General features: G+C 43.8%; 1 protein-coding gene across 1 annotated transcript in view; it reads left to right on the top strand.

Annotated features, from left to right (window-relative positions):
- The window catches only part of GRIN2B (glutamate receptor, ionotropic, N-methyl D-aspartate 2B), a 168,626-nt gene that overhangs the window by 129,036 nt on the left and 22,919 nt on the right, over positions 1-16,671 (top strand). Inside the window, exon 8 of the mRNA XM_015423426.1 lies at positions 11,087-11,247. Coding sequence (XP_015278912.1) covers positions 11,087-11,247 — 161 coding nt within the window. The remainder of the gene's footprint in view (positions 1-11,086; positions 11,248-16,671) is intronic.

The following is a 16,671-nucleotide window of genomic DNA, read 5'->3' as shown; positions in this document are numbered from 1 at the left end:
ACAAGACAGTCAGTCATAAAATCACTATATATATCTTTAATCAGTGCTTTCTTGCAACCTTGAGGCAACACCTTGTAAAACAGGACTAATATAAAAATGCTAGAAGAAAACCTTTAGTATTCAGATGCCAGAAGAAACTTCAAAGTAAAATCAGTATGTCAAATTCTTTACATGGCCCCAACTATGGATACTTAATATTGGAGCCATGAACAGACAAGACGGATCTTTCTGCTAACCTGAGAAAAGTCCCAGTTTTGCAGAAAAAATTAAGATTTAAAAAAAAAAAAACATTGGGGAGGTTAACCCTCCAAAACCCCCAAAAATAATAGAAACAGTGTCTGTACCTTTAAGGAAGTTGATCTCAGTGGCCAGTATGGGGGATGGAAGGTAGCCACAACAATATTTAGACCTTGGTTTCTGTCAGTAAAAGACAGAGCAAGGACCCTTTTCAGTGTTATTTTGACCTCCCAATCCACCCCTGCTCATGATTGGGGCCAGCCCGATCAGCAGCTACCAGACAGCTTGCTGCCATGCAATTTGCAGTACTCTCTCAGGTGCAGTGGTGGCTACCAGATGAAAAATGCTACACAACTCATCTTGACCTAATGGGAGCCTCCATTCAACTTGCACAACTTGACTGAGCTTGGCAGTCACAGCCAAGCAACTCACCTGAGCAACTTGCTACTGCATGACTTTTGCAACTTGGCTGGACTTTTCCCAGGGAGAGGCTGCCAGGGGGAGGGAATGAGGGAAAGCTGAGAGCCAGTGTGATGTAGTACTTAGTATGTCAGACTAGGGCCTGGAAGACCCAGGTTCAAATCCCCACTCTACCATTGAACCTTGCTGTGTGAACTTGGGCCAGTCACTCTCTTTCAGCCTAATCTACCTCACAGGGTTGTTGTGAGGATAAAATGGAGGAGAGAACGATGTAAGCTGCTTTGGGTCCTCATTGAGGAGAATCGTGGGATATAAATAAAGTAAATAAATAATAAATAAAGTTGAAAACTGGGATGAGACAGATAAATGAGTGAGTGGGAAGAAGAAAAGGAGCAGGGAAAGGAGAGATGGTGTGGGGGCTGCCAGGAGAGAAAGAGGAAATAATGTGGGGTATGGGATACAGGTAAGAATAAAGTTGCCCTGACCTGGGTAGCCCATGCTAGCCTGTTCTTGACAGTTCATGGGAACTAAACAGCATGGGCCCTAGTTATTAATTGGATGGGAGACCACCAAGGAAGTCCAGTGTCATGACACAAAGGCAGGCAATGGCAAACCACCTCTGAATGTCTCTTGCCTTGAAAACCCCACAGGGCCCCTGTAAATCAGCTACAACTTGATGGCCAAAAGAAAAGGGGGGGGGAATACCCCTACAAGTCCTTCTGGATTTCCCATTTGTAGGTGGTATATTATCGTCAGCATTATCTAGAGCATTTAAATGGGGTGTACACTCTAGCAGGAATTGATTAGCAGAGATATTAGATAAGGACATGGTGAATCTTTTCCATCCAGTTTCTATCATAAGTTGACCCTGGAGAAAGGCCATACAGAGGCTTCTGGTTCACTGAGCAATGTGGCTGGATATCTTTGGACATTTAGCTCATTTTAGGGAATATGAATTATGGATGACAACATTTGGAAGATGAATTCTTTTTCACTCATACACTTTTGCATAGGCAGAGCTGCCTCTAGGTTTGGGACCTCTGATGACAAAGTATGGGTTTGCCCTTCCTTTCCCCTGCCCATTTAACACCATCCATAATTTAAGGTGTCTTGTCTTAATCCTCAATTAAGATCAGAGGAATGCAAATTAAATTATGGTAAAGTGGAGTTCCCCCTTATCTGTTGTGTTTACAGCAGTGCTTCCACAGTTGCATAACAGGCAGGTCTTCAAAAAGGACAGCTTTTTTCTCCACAAAGATGTAGTTCACTGTGATGTTCCCTTTTGTTTGCAAGTTAGGAGCAGGGTACTCATGTTTCTGATCTTAAAATCATGCAGCAGAGATGCGTGTGTTCAAAGCAACATCTATTTATTAGCAAGAAGATATAGGGATGGGAGCAACTGATTTTAGGACAATGGAATTAATGCAACCAACAGGTCTGACTACCAAACAGAATTAAGGAGCAGGAACACTACCCCCTGAGACTAAACCAATACACACAAATATCAGAGGGGGTACATAATAGTTCGGGGATGGTAAAGTTTCCTCATTGTACCTCCCTCTGTTTTGCATCTGTTAAAGGCATAACAGCCATATCTGGGGATAAAAAGTATGAAGCTATTGAAAAACAAAAAGAAAATGAAAAGCAGAATGCCTCCTAAAAGACACAAAAGAAAAAATATATGTTCAAAATGAAGTGGCAAAGAAAGAAAAGAGAGTTCATATCTCTAAGGCTACAGTCTTAAGCCTCTTTACTTGGGAATAAACTCAATTGAAATAATTGGATTTGCGTCCCAATGTGTAGGACTGAGATGTAAACGTGCTCTGATTAGGTAGACAGGAGGCATCTATCATGTCTGTTGTTTACTTTTTATTTTAAGAAGGCTGCACTTAAAAGCTGAAAACTCAGACAATCTATACAATGTATAGCACCATCTATATGATAAAAACATTATTGCTAGCACTTTATATTGTTATAGTCTTGTTTTAATGAATTTTTAAAAAGTTTTATGATATTTGATTATTATGTTTTATCGTGTAAGCCACCCTGGGCCTGCTTAGGCAGGGAGGGCGGGGTACAAATTTGAAGAAATGAAGAACTGAAGAAATAAATAAATAAAACTGGAAATGTTAGAAGAACCTTGCGCGGCTGCTGTTTATTTAAAATCTCTGCCAGGAGAGTTAGGGGCTGGGTGTCCACCAGAAGATGCAAATGATTCTTCTACTGTAAAAAAGAAAGAAAGAAATTTAAACTTTATCCAGATCCGACGTTACAAATTTCCGCCTCATTCCTCCTACTATGATCACCTCCTTTCTTCTGCTCAGAGGCAGTTTTTGCACCTGGAAGCCTTTCGCCACATGGAAGTTGGAATAAGGGCATTAAGATAGGAAAAGGGTATCCTATCCAGCAGTAATTTCAGTGGTCCCCAGCATACGCCTAACCATGCTGACCACTGAGGAGCCTCTTTGTCTTGCTTCCCTTTTTCTTACTGAGGACACATCCATACCTTGTAGCACCAACAATAGGAAATAAACAGCAGAAGTAAGGCGCACATTTTAGTCCGGTTGCCAGCCTCCAGGAGGCACCTGAAAATCTCCTGGGATTACAGCTGATCTCCAGATAACAGAGATTAGTTCCCCTGGAGAAAATGACTGTGTTGGAGGGTGGACTCTATAATACCCCCACTGACGTCCCTCTCCTCCCCCAAACCCGCCTCCCTAGGCTGCACCCTAAGTCTCCAGGAATCCCCCAATCTGGAACTAAGAGCCCTACATTTTAGACATGCTGGCAAATGAGCCAGATAAGTTTATATTTGCCCCTACAGTGATTTTTGATTAATGGATATTAAACAGGACCTTGTGAACAATGAATGCTCAACTTTTATTGTCTAGCAACTTGCTGTTTTTTTATCAAAGAGCTAGGAAATAAATTTTAAAAAATCAAATTTGTAGGGCAACTGGAAGAAAATATATTCATTGTGAACCTTATCATTATTATGTTTGGTTAATACCTATAAAATTTTAGTGAAATTTGAAAGTGGATTTTCAAAACAACTTGGCACTAGGGTTGCCAGGTCCTACCTGGCTCCAATCACTTTGTTTTTTAAAAAAGTTAACATCTCTTTATAATTGGCATACAGTTTAACTGATTAATCACCTTTCTTTGGTGTATATGGAAGAGTAGCTACAGTATATGGTGCTACACTTTGTTTCTGTAGAGATGTTGATTCAATGGAGATGTTGATTCAATAGAGAACAATGGAGGGGATGGGGCAACCTGTTTGGGGGCCCATAGAATTGGACCCCCTGGTCCAATGTTCTTCAGACTTGGTTGGTATCTTGGGGAGAGGCTCCAGCAGCTACCCTGTGAGCTACCCTGTCAGTGGCAATTCAGCGGCAAGCCAATTCAGATCAGAGAATCTGAATCGTCCTGCAGCAGCCCAAAAGGGATCCGAATGGGCCATTTTCGGGGGTGCACATCCCTACCAGAGTCTTTATAAAAATGATAATTGTCATCGCGGAGTCTTTACAAAAATGATAATTGTCATCCAGAGTGTACGGATCTTTCCGTACATAGACGATTGGTTGCTGATAGAAAGCTCCAGAGAGACTCTGCTCAACCATATCGATTTAATGCTGGTCACCCTAAATGCGTTGGGCCTGAGGGTGAACCTGAAAAAGTCAATGCTCCTTCCTTCATTGAGAGTCCAGTTTATCAGAGCGATTTTGGATTTGACTGTCTGCCGAGCCTTTCTCCCTCCCAAAAGGGCGGGAGACATTATCGCTCTCATCAACCTGATAAAAACACAGGGAGATGCATCAGCAAAGCAGATTCAACGGTTCTTGGGTCTGATGGCTGCCACCACAGCGGTACTTGTCTTCGCCAGACTACAGATGAGACCACTTCAGCTGTGGTTCCTCAAACGTTTCCATCCACAGTGGCAGCTCCAATCTCAACGGTTCGTGCTACCTGTGCAAGTGCTGAATTCCCTACAGTGGTGGGAAACTCCAGACAGCCTCCTGCAGGGAGCCCCATTTCTTGCACCCAGCCCCAAAATGACCCTAACCACGGATGCATCCCTGTGGGGATAGGGGGCTCACCTCCAAGGTGTGTGTGTGGGAACCTCATGTGGCCCACAAACACATCAACTTCCTGGAACTGCTCGCCATCCTGTATGCTCTAAGGTCCTTTCGCCACCTCGTGGCTCACTGTATGGTGGCAATCCTGACAGACAACACCACCGTACTGTGTTACCTGAACAGGCAAGGTGGGACAGTGTCCAGGGGACTCTGTCGACTCGCCCGGGAGATTGGGACCAAGTGTCAATCCCAGGGTGTGTTCATCATTGCTGCTCACCTGCCAGGATCGCTCGATGTGCATGCGGACTTTCTGAGCAGAGGAGGTGCAACTCTCCATGAGTGGGAGCTCAACTGAGCTTACCTCCAACCAATTTTGCACGGATGGGGTCACCCAGAAATCAATGTGTTTGCGACATGTCAGAATGCAAAGTGTTGTCTGTTCTGTACCAGGGCGGGACAGGACCCTCTGTCTCTGGGGGACGGCCTTCTGTTCCCATGGTCCCACAGGCACATGTACCTGTTCCCACCAATTCCTCTACTTACCAGAGTGCTGAGCAAGATCATGAAGGAATAACCTTAATGCATCCTCGTGGCACCATGGTGGCCACGTCAGCACTGGTTCCCAACTCTACTCCACATGTCCCGGGGCACATACATGCATTTTTTCCCATGCACCAGATCTCCTCCTGGCTCAGGAGGGCAGAGTGCTTCACCACGATGTACCACACCTCAAACTCACGGCATGGAGAATCCCCTAGCACAGCTCAAAAACAGGATAGACCTTGTCAGGGGTCATTTCGTAGAAAAAGAGTTAGGGGGACTCATTAGCATAACTCATTAGCATATGCCACACCCCCTGACATCACCGGAAGTGTGTCCTCCCCACAGCCGGCGGCGACCTCCAGCGGGCACCAGCAGGGAGCTCCAGGCCCCGCCCTCCCGCACCTCACTCGGGGGGATGGCGTCCCCCCGCGTCCCCCCCCCAAATGACCCCTGGACCTTGTCCTGTTGAATTGTCGGAAGCCAGCTACACACACTTCCTATGAAGGGAAGTGGAAGACATTCCTGTCTTACCTCAAGTCGTTGGGTTTATCACCACCCCCTACAGACTTGAGGATAGTTTTCGGATTCTTGTTGACCCGCCTGGACTTGGGTCTTAATTGCTCCTCTTTAAGAGTCTAATTAGCTGCCATTTCCGCCAATCATCCTGCGGTGGACGGCTATTCCATTTTTTTCTCACCTGCAAACGAAGCAGTCTTTGAAGGGCCTCACTCGACTCTTTCCTCTGGCTCGTGGGCCAACTCCCTCCTGGGACTTACCTCTAGTACTGTCCAAATTAACGGGCAAACCGTTTGAGCCCATGGCCACGTCTAGTCTGCAGCTTAGATGTCAAGAGAGCCATACTCTTCTACCTCAATAGGACAAGGTCATTCCGTCAGTCACCAGCCTTGTCCATCTCCTATAGCACACCTGTGCAGGGGAAGAAGCTTTCTTCACAATGTCTATCCAAGTGGATTGTGGAAACCATCAAACTGTGCTACTTACTGGCCAAATGGCCACTTCCAGGCCTGCTCCGAGCGCATTCCACCCAGGCATTAGCCACATCCACAGCCTTCCTGAGACGTTTGTCGCTCACTGACATCTGTCAAGCAGCAACCTGGGCTACCCCCCACATGTTTGTGAAGCATTACGCCCTGGATGTGCATCTTCATCAACGTTCTGTGGTGGGACGGGCAGTGTTGCAGGCAGCGCAAGTCTAGGACCTTCAGCTCCCTCCTCCAGGTAGGGCTGTTTTTTGCTTGCTAATCTCCCAGAGGTGTGATGCACAGAGACCACGAAGAAGATAAACAGGTTGCTTACCTGTAACTGATGATCTTTGAGTGGTCATCTGGCAGTGGTCAGGAGAAACTGGCGGGATTGTCGTGCCCCTCCCTTGGTCATGCGCAGTGGGGCCGGCGCATGACTGGGGAGCAGGCGCAAAAATCCCTTTCGCTTTCAAGAGGAACCAATCGAGGTCGGCGCAGGCACACTATATCCCAGAGGTGTGACTGCACAGATGACCATGCGAAGATCATCAATTACAGGTAAGCAACCTGTTTTTCCATGTTTCCTGCAACAGGCTTGCCTCTGCCTCCAGCACCTGGCTCTCATGACAAGGCATGAACTGGTTCCAGCAGCACCATGAAGGCATCAAGGGTGTGTGTGTGGGGGGTTTTTGGTGGAGTATTTTTTTTATTGCTTTCCTAGTCTTCTGCTAATTGACGCAGTTCCACAGCACTAAAGAGAAAAATGTGTTCCACAGACTCTTTAAGGTACATTGCTCTTGTAGGTATTATAGGCTCAGGACAATTTCTTCCAAATCTGTAGTCGTAGGGGTAAAAATAAGGCTATTCTCCAGAAAAGTAAGTTTTCAGCTGCACAGAATAATTCCTCTGTAAAACTAAATAATTTTTCTTCTTTCTTCTGCATCTTCCTTCACTCTTCAGGGCCCCATGGGTAGTTGAGTGGCAGCTGGGCATCGATTCCCTCTAGTGTTACAAACACAAAGCCTGTAGATCAGGGATGAATATTTATGTGTGTTCGTCTCAAGCTTACAGCCAAAGATCTCTGGATTTGGGCATCATATAGATCCCTGCATTTAATTTTCACTTGTATCTGAAAAGGATCGCAGAGATGGATATGGGGGAGGCGAGATGCCGCATGCTGCAAAAGTTTGGCTCTGTGATTAGCAGTGCAGTCCTGTGCAGGGTTACCTCAGTCTAAGCCCCCTTCTAAGCCCCCAGTCTAAGACTTCCCATGCTGCTCAGTTTCTTATGTTAGATTTTTACTAAATGCTAGCCCATGGGGCTTTTTAACCCATTTGTTAGCAGTGCAGGTATTTCTTATTCTACATTTATGTACTTCTGCCAGCCAAAGAGACTGGTATTCTCACAGAAAAGTATCATATCCTTACCAGCAAAGTTCATTGTACTAACAGCCTTCCCAGAGTTCTGATCTACACACAATAACACATGTAGCTCGGTTCACAGAGAGAATCTACATACACACAAGAAAACTGGCATTTTCTGCAGTAGAAGATGCTGATGTATACTCTTCACACATCTGCTATATCCATGTGTGAGAAATTAATAATGTGCACATGTGCATGGGCAGCATAGATCTGACTGTTACGCAGATTTTCACTGCCTGCCTTCATGGTGCCCTGATGGCAAATGGTGCTACTTAGCTTTGCAGAAACCCTTTCCAGAGTACTCGGGTGAGGATTCTTCATTTACTTGAAAGCCTTGGGCATAATTTTTCCCTCTTACTGCTGCTTTTTGGCCCCCTGGCTACTTTTTCACTTTGTTTCCCCTTCCCCCTCCTTGTATATGAATCTTAAGGAGTTTTCGTAATTGTCAGTGCTAAAGTTTACTGCTCATAGAATCCCAGAAAGCATTGATTGTGACTGGAGTAAACCAAGTAGCTGATAAAATCTTACAACAAATCAGCCTAAATAGTTTTATATAGAGTGTATTTTTGTCAGGGGCCGTGGGGGGTGGGGTAGGTTAACACCATGGCTTCCATTCCATTTTCTGTTCTTTTCTCTGTACATAAAGAATCAGAATTGCCTAAGAAAAATACAAAAATAAAAGATCTGCTCCCTGTTCTGTGACCATCAGTGGAGCCTAGATGTTGTTAAATATAACATTGTTTGTTACATTCTGAAATAAGGAACAATTTCAAACGAAGGGACCTGCCAGAAGTCCTAAATGTATGTGGCTGCATTAAAGGTCTAAAGAGCAGGGAAATTAGTGTGCAGCTGCTCAGTGCACCAAATGAAGACCTGAGTTAGAATTCTCTGGAATCATCTCCATGGAGAATTGAGAGCAGCCCTGGGAATGAATAGAGCAGTGCCCCCAAAACTGTGGAATGTCCTTCTCAGGAACATCTGTAAATTTCCATCTGTGTTCACCTTTAAGCAGGGGTCATTTTGTAGAAAATGAGCTGCAGGAGCTCATTAGCATAACTTATTTGCATATGCCACACCCCCTGACATCACCAGAAATGTGTCAGAAGGCAACACCCACCGCTCAGGCTCCACTGGACTGTTTTGGACCGGGGGGGCCGGGGGGGAGCTCTGCAACTTACCTGGCTGCTTCTTGCTCTGACTGAGGGCTGCTGGGAGCAGGGGGTGGGGCGTGTTGCATGTGCCCGCTCCCAGGGCTCTTTACTGCCGGAGCTCCGCTCCTGTGCGCTCCTGCAGGAAATGTCCCCTGCCTTTAAGAAAAATGTACAAGATATTTTAGTTTTAAGAAATCATTATTTTAATGTCTTTCTTTCATGATAATTTCACTTCATATTTCAGGACCGGAAAAATGCAGTAGAGGGGTACCAAGATAATTAAGGTGTTGGAGCAAGTTTTCTCCTAGGAAAGGCTAAAAGACTGGGAATTTTCAGTTAGGAAAAAAGACAAGGGGGTACATGATGCTAGGGACAGATAAAGTGGATAATGATAACTTTTTTCCATTTCCCAAAGTATTAGAACTTGGGAACACACAATGAAGCTGATGGGCAAAGGTTCAGCATGGACAAAGCAAAGTATTTCTGTTTTCAGTGAGTAATTAAATGATGGGATTCACTGCCGGCAAATGCAGTGATGGTCACTAGATGGATGGCTTTAAAAGGGGATGAGACAGATTCATAGAAGATAGGTCCTCAGTGGCTACTGCTGTGGTGACTAAAGGGAGCGCCCACAGTTAGAGGCAGTAAAACACTGAATATTGCTCCTAGAGGGCAACATCAGGAGAGGCATCAGCCTCTGTGCCCTGTATGTTGAACCTCCAGGGCATCTGGTTTGCCGCTGTGTGAAACAGGATGCTGGACTAGATGTACCATTTTTCAGACTCAACAGGACTCTTCTTATGTTCTTAATATTATGATTTGTAACATATGAGGAATCATATTCTTTCTTTTGTCCATAAAATGCTATAAAATTTGTTAGGAGACAAGTCATCTAGCCGATGAGGGTTTTTTTAGCTCAAGCTAGGCAACTGAAAATTTGCATAAATTAAAATGAACTGTGTGTGCAAATGATGCAGCATCAAGCTTCCAAATCATGCTGAGTGAACTTTGCAACTGATTAGGTCAAAGATGATGTGCTATGACAATTCTAGTTTTAGTTACATTGTTACTTTTAAGATTTTATTATTATACATAATTAGGCTGTTATTTTTATGTCAGTTGTATTTTTATCTGTTTTCATCCGTAACTGGTTTGGATCTTGAGTGGTGAATGTTTCTGCAAGCCAAATGCCCTTTGTTCTTTGGTGGTAGGGGTGGGGCAATTTCTGTGTCTGAGAAAGTGCCTCCTCTGGTTAAAGTCAGGGCCCCCTATAGGGGAAGGATGAGATGTTCCATCTCAGTGGGAAGGAAAGGTTTTCCTGTTACTGCAGGCGTCCCCAACCACAGTATTTTACTTTTTCCATAGGACTGAATGAACCATTTACAAAGAGAATGTAAAGGGGTACACTTCTCTCACCCTGACCTGGACAGCCCAGGCTAGCCTGATCTCATTAGATCTCGGAAGCTAAGCAGCATTGGCCCTGGTCCATATATGGATGGGAGACAACCAAGGAAGTGCAGGGGCGTTATGTAGAGGCAGGCAATGGCAAACCACCTCTGAACATGTCTTGCCTTGAAAACCCTACAGGATCGCCATAAGTCAGCTGTGACTTGATAGCACTTTCCACCACCAGCACATTTCTCTCTGAACGTCACTGTGATTTATGCTTGCTCACTGACTTCGATCATGGCCCTAACTTGAGCCATTGAAAATTAAGCCTGCTTCTGTGTCTTGCCCACCCCAGCCCTGGGTTGGCTGCAGCTTAGCGATGTCTAGTTGGGTTTCTGGAATGGGGGCAATCATATCTAGAGATAATTAGTGTTAACAGCAAATATTCTGCTAGTTACAGAAGTATTTTTAATACAGTGTGTCAATCTTAACATAAATATTATCATTGAAAGGAGTTATATGAGCATGCAAACACTGCGGTTCCTTCATTATTATTTTTTCTGCTATAGTTTGGTTATCCAGAGTGGTAGACTGCTTCTTAAACTACTGCCTTTTTGGTAGTATGAAGTACTGAGATGAAGATGTCAAAGAATGCAAATAATATATATTTCTCACCTGTGAAGACATACCACATCTTCAGAGCATATCCTATATGCTTGGACCACTGGATCCTAGATGCCAATGTGTAATTCAAACAAAACTGGATTATCCACCAATTTAACATTCTGAGGTGTCCATTCCTGTCTCCTATAGTCACTGAAATAACTTGGGAATTTTTCTTTATTTCGTTCTTTCTGCAGTTCCAAAATCCAAATGCCTTCTCACCACCTTTCCGTTTTGGGACAGTTCCCAATGGCAGTACTGAGAGGAACATCCGCAACAATTATGAACTGATGCATAACTACATGGTAAAGTTCAACCAAAGATCAGTGCAAGATGCACTATCCTCATTGAAGACAGGGTGAGTGCCTCCTCCCAAATTTACCTAAATGATATTCTTAGTGATAATCTGATTTTGTGGGGATCTCTCTTGAAGCTTTGAGGAACTTTCTCCTGAGCATTTCTGGTAGCTAAAAGTGATTCCTCTGCCTATTGCTGTAAAACACATTTTTCTGACAAACTGATCAGCTAGCCTGGAGAAGAAATATACTACCATAAAGAGTGTCAGGCCCAGAATTCACCTAACCTTCTGTTTGTCCAGTCATCTTGAAGGAACCCAGCTGTGGTATATAGTCAGTTTCTGTATTAAAAGGGAGGGTCAGTTGGGGACCTGAGCCAGTATTATATAACAGCAGCTATGAATGTTATGATTGCTGCAGGAAATACCAGAGTTACACTGGTGTTTCCTGCAGCAAACATATAATGTGTGGACATAATATTTGCAGGTAAACAAATCTTTAAACATCTATGTTCACACTTCTGCAAACCGTGACTGAGTCAGGATTCCCAAGCAGTCATACACAAAACTCCCTAGGATCCTAAAGGGAAAGGTTTATTGGGCAAAACCTCCTTTGGCAGCAATTTTAAATGCACACCACACTTTTTGATTGGTTCACAATGGGATCTCCCTGCCCCTGAGAACCCCTAGATAATGGGTTCCAAATTTCTCAGTCTTATCACCTTTTGCCAAGGCGGGGACTAGTGCTGAATTTTAAAGTGTGCATTTGGTAGTTTATTCACCTAGTAAACTCTAGTAAAAAGTTTTGTGGGCTCATAACCTTTGTTGGTTTATTTGCAGGGGTGGGAGGGGTTATTACCCATTAACTTATAAGCTTGTTTGTTTCACCACATATATATTCATTTTGTTTCAGTTATCATTCACATTGGACCTTTTCTTATCTTCTGGTTTTAATTTGTATTTTCCTGGTCTCCCCCTCCCCCTTAAAATACTTTCCTTAATATTTGTGGGAAACCAATGAAGAATCTGGATTAAAATATGTTTTTTTATAATCTATTTATTAATTTTCTAAACAAACAAACAAGACACAAGAAAATGCAAATACATATTTTAGGCATATCTACAAAACCATACCATACTTGTTAAATTCATTAATCTCTTATAGATAATATTAGTTCCAATATAATTTCAAATCGCGCATTTCAAACCTTTTTGCTCCCGTATTATATCTGGTAACGTTTTTCAGACTATCTAACCTGAAGCCAAAGACCAAAGATTCAAACAGCTAATTATCCCCATACCTGACACTTATTATTTAGATTAATCACCATCCTAATTCCAATTATAGTTCCTTTAATATTCCATTGATATGCCTTTTTTTCTTGATCATTCAAGTTTTTATCTCAATCCGCTAACTATGAATATGCAATAAAAACACAATTACTTCCTAAAAATCAAATTATAACTAGAAATTATTATCAAAAATTAACACAATACTCCCTATTACACCCTTGTTAATTCATTAATAATGGAATGACCAGATTTTACACAAAAGTTTTAAATAGTAGCTTTTGAGTATTCTACACCTTATTAAGGTCACTCACTCACTACAACTCCAGAAATCAACATTTTTTCCACAAATTGAACTCTGTTTAAATACACAAAATACAATTATATTCAAAACTCATTTAAATCCCATTACCTAACTTATACTATCTTCCGTCTCTGTAGTGTGGCTAATGCTCTGTGTGACCGCAGCCTATGTAAAGCTTCCACACTAGCGAAATATGGCCGTTTCGATCCATTTCAGCAGCCTCTGGCAAGTGGACTTTGTCCTTTCACACAGTAAAATCCAGTTGCAAAGTGCATTGAAAGTGGATTGAAAGTGCGTTATTTAGTGTGTGTGAAAGAAGCCCATAGTTTCAGTTGCAATTCAGTTGCAATCCAGTTGCAAAGTGCATTGAAAGTGGATTGAAAGTCAGGGGTGCTGGAGGGGTGTCACCTCAAGTGGCACCCCCAGGTGAGCCTCAGTGTGGGGCTCCAAGCCGGGGGCGCTTGAGGGGCGACCTCTTCCACGGCTTGAAGCCGGGGAATTGAGGCGCTCCTCCCTGCCCCATTCGGTCCACCCCCTGAGAGGCTCGGTTTTTACCGAGCATAGCTGAATGCCGATCGGGACAAGCAAGCGGGTCAGCGAATGAAGCATGATTAAAAGGAGTCTGTGATCAGACTGTCAAGGAACTGGAGAATGAGACGAGCGAAGAAGCTTTAAAAGTGAGTTCCGATCCCCCCCCCACCCTCAGCGGCGTCGGGAGGAATCCCAGACGTAAACAAACCGAACTGTGATTTAAAGAGACGGGGAGGGGGAGAAGACAATTAATCACTCAAGCGTGCCAGAGACTTAGCTGTTTTTTGCGGATAAACCAGCACTTGCTGAAGAAGTGTGAAAAAGCACTCTTTAGTATAAACAAAGCGGAAAATGGCCGGCGTCCGAGGGAGAGGAGTAAGAGGGGGGCGTGGTTCTCAAAGTCCGAGAGTGGAGGAAGGAGATGTTTTCTCCACACTAACAGAGCTGCTTCGGCCCATTCATGAAAGACTCGATGGCCTTAACCAATTGATTGCTGCCTCAAACCAGAGCATGGCAAAACAGCAACAGCAGATCACCGAGCTTGTGAAAAAATCGATCCAAACTGATGAAAAACTTAAAGAGACCACACATGATGCTAAAAAGCTGAAGAAAAGAGTTGGTCTGATGGAACAAAAGCAGGATCTACACGAAAGGAAGCTATTGAACCTACAAATGGACAAAGCGAATAAAACCCTTAGATTCCAAGGGGTGGCTGAGACGACAGGAGAAATTTTGAAAGATGTGGCAGCTGAGCTAATCGCTCTATCGCTCGGCATTGCAACGGCTGAAGCGCATGCAGAGATAGAAGTGACATATCGTTCTTACTCTAAATATATTAAGCAAAACAAACTGCCGGGCGAGATCGTGGTCAAATTTCTCCGACGACAGACAAGAGATGATATTCTCAAAGCAACAGCAGACAAACCCCTGCAAATGGGATCAGCAAGTATCAGGGTCCTTAAGGACGTTCCATTTGAGGTTCGACAGAAAAGAAAAGCGTACAAAGAACTCATCTCAACACTTCAGATCAACCAAATTCAATACTCCTGGCTTTTTCCAGAAGGGGTCCAATTCAAATATAGAGACAAAAGAGAAAAAATCGACTCGGTGTTAAAAGCAGAAGAATGGTTGAAGCAATTCTTCGGACAGAAAGAGGAAGAGCAGCAAGACGGAGGAGGCCAGGCAGCTGACCTGGAAGAGACGGACAGAGACCTACTTGGAGCAGAAGGAGGCACGGCCAGAGAAGCATATGACTTGCGGCTAAGAGTTGCCAAATAGCACTTATGAACTAAAAAGACTTTTGGATGAGCTGGAAGAAGTCTATGTGCACACTGAGAAGAAATTAGATATACAACAAAATGGACTAACTAATCTCCTAAATTCCTTGACTTAATGAAAGCATTAATCTTTATAACTAACTGCATACTAACTGTTAATGACCCTACTTTCTTGGGTTTTTAGTTATAGTGTGGGTTTTCTTTCTTTATACTGTTTGTATCCTGGGGTTTGTTATTTTAGTTTGTTATTTTTCCCCCCCCTTCCATTTTTTCTCCCTCTCTTTTCTTTCCTTTTTGTAGTCACGTAGGTGTAATAAAAAATCAATAAAGCTACCCTTCGGGGGATTAAAAAGAAAAAAAAAAACGGCTGGTTGCTGCTCTGGGAACATGGAAACCCTGTTCCTCCAGGTCTTCGTTCCTGCTTCGGGACAAACCAGCGTCACCCCCCCGCGATTGCCATCAACGGGGGGGAGGGCAACACCCCCTGCCACTTCGCCTCCCTCCAGGAAGCAAAGCAGAGCTCACCCGATCGCTGGATAGCTCCAAGGAGAACGAAGAGGCGACGGGTGGGTCGGAGACGATCCAAGACCCGTCCGTTCACAGCGCCGTTAAACCAGAAGCTTTTCTGGATTAAAATATGTTGTGTGGTTGCACAGAAGGATTTTTAAAATAACTATACAAGAACAACTGTAAAACCAGAAGAATGCAAAAAGATAAACTTTTAAAAACAATAACAGCTCGGAAAATCTTCCTTCCCAAAGCACAAGCCTTTTAGAATTAAAATGCTTTTAGAACAGAGAAAATGCAAAGCAGTTAAAAATTCTAAAACAAGCCAAGAGAGGAAAACCCAACAGCACAAGTTTTTTTAACCCTTCCACAACAGGACAAAACTAAACCAAAGAAAAGTAATTTTAAGAGAACCAGAAAAGAAAAAAGTTCCCTCTCCCCCAAGTACAACTTCCCATGTAAAAACCCCAAACACAGGAAAAACCTGAAATACTATTTAAAAACTAAGTCCCCTATGGGAAAATCAGTCCTAAAGATATCTGGGTAGAGCAGAACAAGAAGGTCTTCCTAGAGGGGGGCGGGGTTTTGGCGAGCTGATTGCAGTTTTGTCTCCTGGGAGCTCCCAGGGACGCGGCCTGCAAAGCAGCGGGTAGAGAGGGGGTGCGAATGTGTGCACTCCCTTGGGATCCTTGCGATGGGTCCCTAGTCATGGGGCATTGAGGATCGCCTCTCCCCTGGCACACTGCTGGTGGATTGAGGCATTCCTTTGCCCTGACCGTCTCTCCACTGTGTTCCTGCAAGGACTAACCTACGCATACCCCATCAAGCGAGTGGAGGTCAGGCGGTAAATAAGCATACCTGTTGGCGAGATCTACTTGATCTACATATGAAGAGTGAGTAAAGTTGAAACGAAACATCAGAGCGATGGCTTGCAGTCCTCCCCTACTAAGCGGGGGGGGGGCGAACTCTCCCCCCAGACAACAAAGCAAATTCAGAGCATCCTCTGGGGGGGATGGAGCTATAAGCAATATGGACTGAATTAAAAAGCCTACAAGAAGCGCTCAAGCGAAAGGCAAACATTCGGGACTTTTGCGATTTAAAAAAAGAAAAGTAAACATCCCCAAAAATGACGATCAAAAGCGGAGAAAGACTGAGATGGAATTTAAGCCTCCTTCAGGAAGTGGAGAGGCTGGTCAGGTCAGGTGACCTGAATACCACAGACTTTACCAAATTGTGAACTGTTATGGCGACCCCTACTGGTACAAAAAAAAAAAGATACTTGTTAAAGAACAGAGCCAACAATTGACAGTCAACTACATGATTCCAAAGACAAACACTATGAAGACGGGAGAATCCTCAATAAGCTATAAATGACGTTTTGGGACCGGTTGCAGATTGAAAGCGAAGTAAAGCAAAGGGACTTATACCCAATCTACATAAAGAAGAAAATTTGCCCGGTGATTATGGACAGACTCTCCAGAAGAAAATTAGGCCCTAAAAGGAAAGAACTGAAACTGTTTTTAAGGCTGGTTAGCAGGGCTATTTTTGGGCAGGAACGCACAGGAACGGAGTTCTGGC

Source organism: Gekko japonicus, unplaced genomic scaffold (assembly GCF_001447785.1).
Source record: "Gekko japonicus isolate JY-2015 unplaced genomic scaffold, Gekko_japonicus_V1.1 scaffold2055, whole genome shotgun sequence".
In the NCBI taxonomy this organism is placed as follows: Eukaryota; Metazoa; Chordata; class Lepidosauria; order Squamata; family Gekkonidae; genus Gekko; species Gekko japonicus.
Note: the sequence above shows the minus strand (reverse complement) of the source record. Positions and strands in the feature narration are given on the sequence as shown.